At 55.3% G+C, this 3,265-nt stretch overlaps 1 protein-coding gene across 1 annotated transcript in view; it reads right to left on the reverse strand.

Moving 5' to 3' along the window:
• Window positions 1-3,265, reverse strand: part of MYO1G (myosin IG) — a 24,180-nt gene that overhangs the window by 1,993 nt on the left and 18,922 nt on the right. Inside the window, exons 16-17 of the mRNA XM_015568207.1 lie at window positions 2,892-3,025; window positions 1,915-2,057 (exon numbers count right to left, since the gene is read on the reverse strand). Coding sequence (XP_015423693.1) covers window positions 1,915-2,057; window positions 2,892-3,025 — 277 coding nt within the window. The remainder of the gene's footprint in view (window positions 1-1,914; window positions 2,058-2,891; window positions 3,026-3,265) is intronic.

Below are 3,265 nucleotides of genomic sequence, written 5' to 3' on the forward strand. Positions count from 1 at the left end.
GCCGCCTGCCCTGGAAGATGCCCACGCAGCTCCGCCTCCGGTTTCCTGTCAACCAGGCCCCTTCCCTGCACAGGACCCCGACGCGGGGAGGATGCTCTATCCCCCCCCCGCCCCCTTTTTATCAGTTGGGTTTTAACAGCCAAGTTCTCATTTAGAGTTGGATGGACTGTGTGCCGATGAATGAACAGACCTCCTTTAGGTGGGAACGGGAGAGCCCGTGGGAGAGATGGTACCCGAACCGGAAGGCGCCCCTTCCTCTCCCCGGGAGACACGGCCTTCTCCGCTGCCCAGCAGGAGGGGGCTCCTCCAGGAAGCACGATGGCCACCACTCCACCCTCCTAACGCAGTTTCCTCCGGTGCATCCCTGTTGGCGGCCCCTCGGCCCGCAGCCGCCTCTATCAGAGAAGGTGCCTTTCCTGTGGTCTCTGGACTGAACGTCCTGTTTATTGTCCCCAATAAAGCCCTTTGCTGGAGGAGTAGCTGGTGGTTTAAGGTCAGCAATTGCTTTTTTGTTTCCTTGGAAGTTTCATTCTTTCCTTTTACACGTAGGATCGAATACCCTATCACAGTGGTGGGCAAACCGGCTCGCGAGCCACATGCAGCTCTCTGGCCCCTCGAGTGTGGCTCTTCTTGAGCCTTAGGAGGACCCTAATTAAGTTAGTAACAGTGTACCTACCTATATAGTTTAAGTTTAAAAAATGTGGCTCTCAGAAGAAATTTCAGTCGTCCTGTTGATACTTGGCTCTGTTGACTAATGAGTTTGCTGACCACTGCCCTATCATAATATTCAATAATCATGTTTTGTTTTTTGTTTTTCCAGAATTTTTAGTTTGATTTTTAAAATATATGTGGTTACATATTTTTATTTGATATTGAACTCTAGTCTAGCTGGGATGTATTTTGGTGTGTGGTATGAACTGAAGAATCTAAAACATTTCTTTCAAATAACCAATTGTCCCAGTCCTATTTATTGACTAACCCTCCAAGGACAGATCTCAACAGGTGGAGATGGATGTAGCCTATGTGGGGCAGAGGGAACATTTGTTCCCAGATGGCTAGAAGTCTGGTTTGGCTGGAGCCCCAGATCTGTGAGGAGGGAGTGAGGAACAACAGAGTGGAAGGTGGCTAGACTTGGGGAGACCTGATTTGTAGGCGGGAGGGAGGTTGGACGAGCCAAGGGGGAGCCCCCGGAGCTGTCTGCATAGAGTGTGATGCCTCCCCTCTGTGTTCCCAGGAGGTGGCCCATGATTGAGGACAGTGTGCGTGCGCTCAGTGAGGAGGCAGGAGTGGACATGGCTGGTGGAGAGGGAAGGGAAATGTGGGGTTCGGGCAGGAGAAGGTCAAGATTTAAAAACCCAACATGGGGATGAGAGAGGATGCTGTGAGTGACCAGCTCCCACGGCTGTTCCAGAAGGGCGAGTTTTTGTTTTATTGATCTAATATGTTTTTTAAAAATATATTTTTGTTGATTTCAGAGAGGAAGAGGAAAAGAGAGAGAAATTAATGATGAGAGAGCATCATTGATTAGCTGCCTCCTGCACACCCACCACTGGGGATCGAGTCCACAGCACAGGCCTGCGCCCTGACCGAGAATCGAGCTGTGACCTCCGCATTCGTTGGCCAACACTCAACCACGGAGCCGTGCTGGTCGGGCAAGTGTGAGTTCTTGTTGGAGATAGCAGGGAACGCTGAACTGAGACCTTAGAGGGCCCGATGCTGCAAATGTGAGGTGCCCCCTCCCACAAAGTCCCAATAAACTACGCTACGGAATGAGGTGCTGCTTTGATGCATTTTTGGAATATTAAACATTTTCCCCGGAAGTATATTCCTTCTCGGTGGCCTTAAGCACCTGTTGTGGCCGCCTGGTGCCAAATCCAGCATGAATGAGGGCCTCTCAGTGCCGGCACATGAAACCTGAGGAGCTGGCGGGGTGCCTGGGGGAGGCGTCCACACAGCTGTGGACCCCGACGAACGGAGTAAAGAACGGGGCCAGCAGCAGAGACGCAGGCTTGGGAGCTGCCGGTGGACGGGGTGGGCTGGACGTCAGCTCCCAAGAGCTGCATAGAGAAGCCGGGGACAGGCAGACAAGATGGGGGAGGGAAAGGCCGAGGGGCCCGAGATTCCGGTCCGTGCGGAGCCTGCATGGACCCTTCCCGCTCGCCCTGGAACGGTGCCGGGAGGACCCAGACCTGAGGAGATGAGCGGAGACTGCAGCCCAAGGCTCCCTTTCTTTTCGTGAGGAGAGGAAGGGAGAGGGAGAGAGAGAGAGAAACATCAATGAGAAGAGAGAATCATGGATCGGCTGCCTTGGGCATCGGCCATTTGCTCGCAACCCAGGCCTGTGCCCTGACCGGGAACTGGACCCGTGACCTCCTGGTTCATAGGTCGACACTCGACCACTGGGCCTTGCTGGCCGGGCTCCAGTCTCCTTTCTAACTCCTGTCTCTGACCCTGCCGCTGTGCGGGGAGTGGAAGGCAGATGCCACAGCGCTAACGAGAGGCTACCTGGGCCGGAGTGTGGGCTGGAGGCTGCAGGTGACAGGGCAGAGGCGACTGTAGGCGGCAGAAGGAAGCAGGAGGCTGCCTCAGGGAAGGGGCCAGACCCTGGGGGGCCGGAAGGTGTTCTTTTTCTCTGAGGCCAAGGAGAGAGGAGGAGGCAACCAACCCATGTGTCTCTCACATCGACGTTTCTCTCTCTGTCTCTCCCCCTGCCTCCCTTCCACTCTCTCTCAGTGGAAAAAAGTATCGTCAGGTGAGGATTTGAAAAAATAAAATATAAAAAATAACACCCTGGGCCCTTCCAGAGGCCGGAGGCTCTAACCCCACCTGTTTGTCTGCACAGCCAGCGTCCCATGTGGCCCAGGAGCCCCCAAAGGTGTCTGTGTCCTCACTCCACCCGGCCTCGCTGCACCCTCCGCCTGGCTGTGACAGGCCCTGCGCTGGCGTCAGGGGGGGAGGTTTGCGAAGCTTGGGGCGCGGCCTTGCCCTGGATGGTGTCGCTCGCAGGTGGTGTGGGCTCCAGGTCCTGTAAAGACCCGGTGGAGGGGGAGCAGGCACGTAAAACCCGGACCTACTTTGTCTGTCTTTGGGGGATATGTTTGATGGATGAGCGAGTTGAAACCCCAACCCAACAAATAGAAACAGAACTGTTGAAAAGTGTGTCAGCTGCATGGTGAACAGGCCCGAGGAGGCCATAACTGGGTCCCTCCAGCCCTACACAGCAGGGGGGCTGTCCCCAGCCACAGGGGCCGCAGGGCCGAGGTCC

Source organism: Myotis davidii, unplaced genomic scaffold (genome assembly GCF_000327345.1).
Source record: "Myotis davidii unplaced genomic scaffold, ASM32734v1 scaffold1364, whole genome shotgun sequence".
In the NCBI taxonomy this organism is placed as follows: Eukaryota; Metazoa; Chordata; class Mammalia; order Chiroptera; family Vespertilionidae; genus Myotis; species Myotis davidii.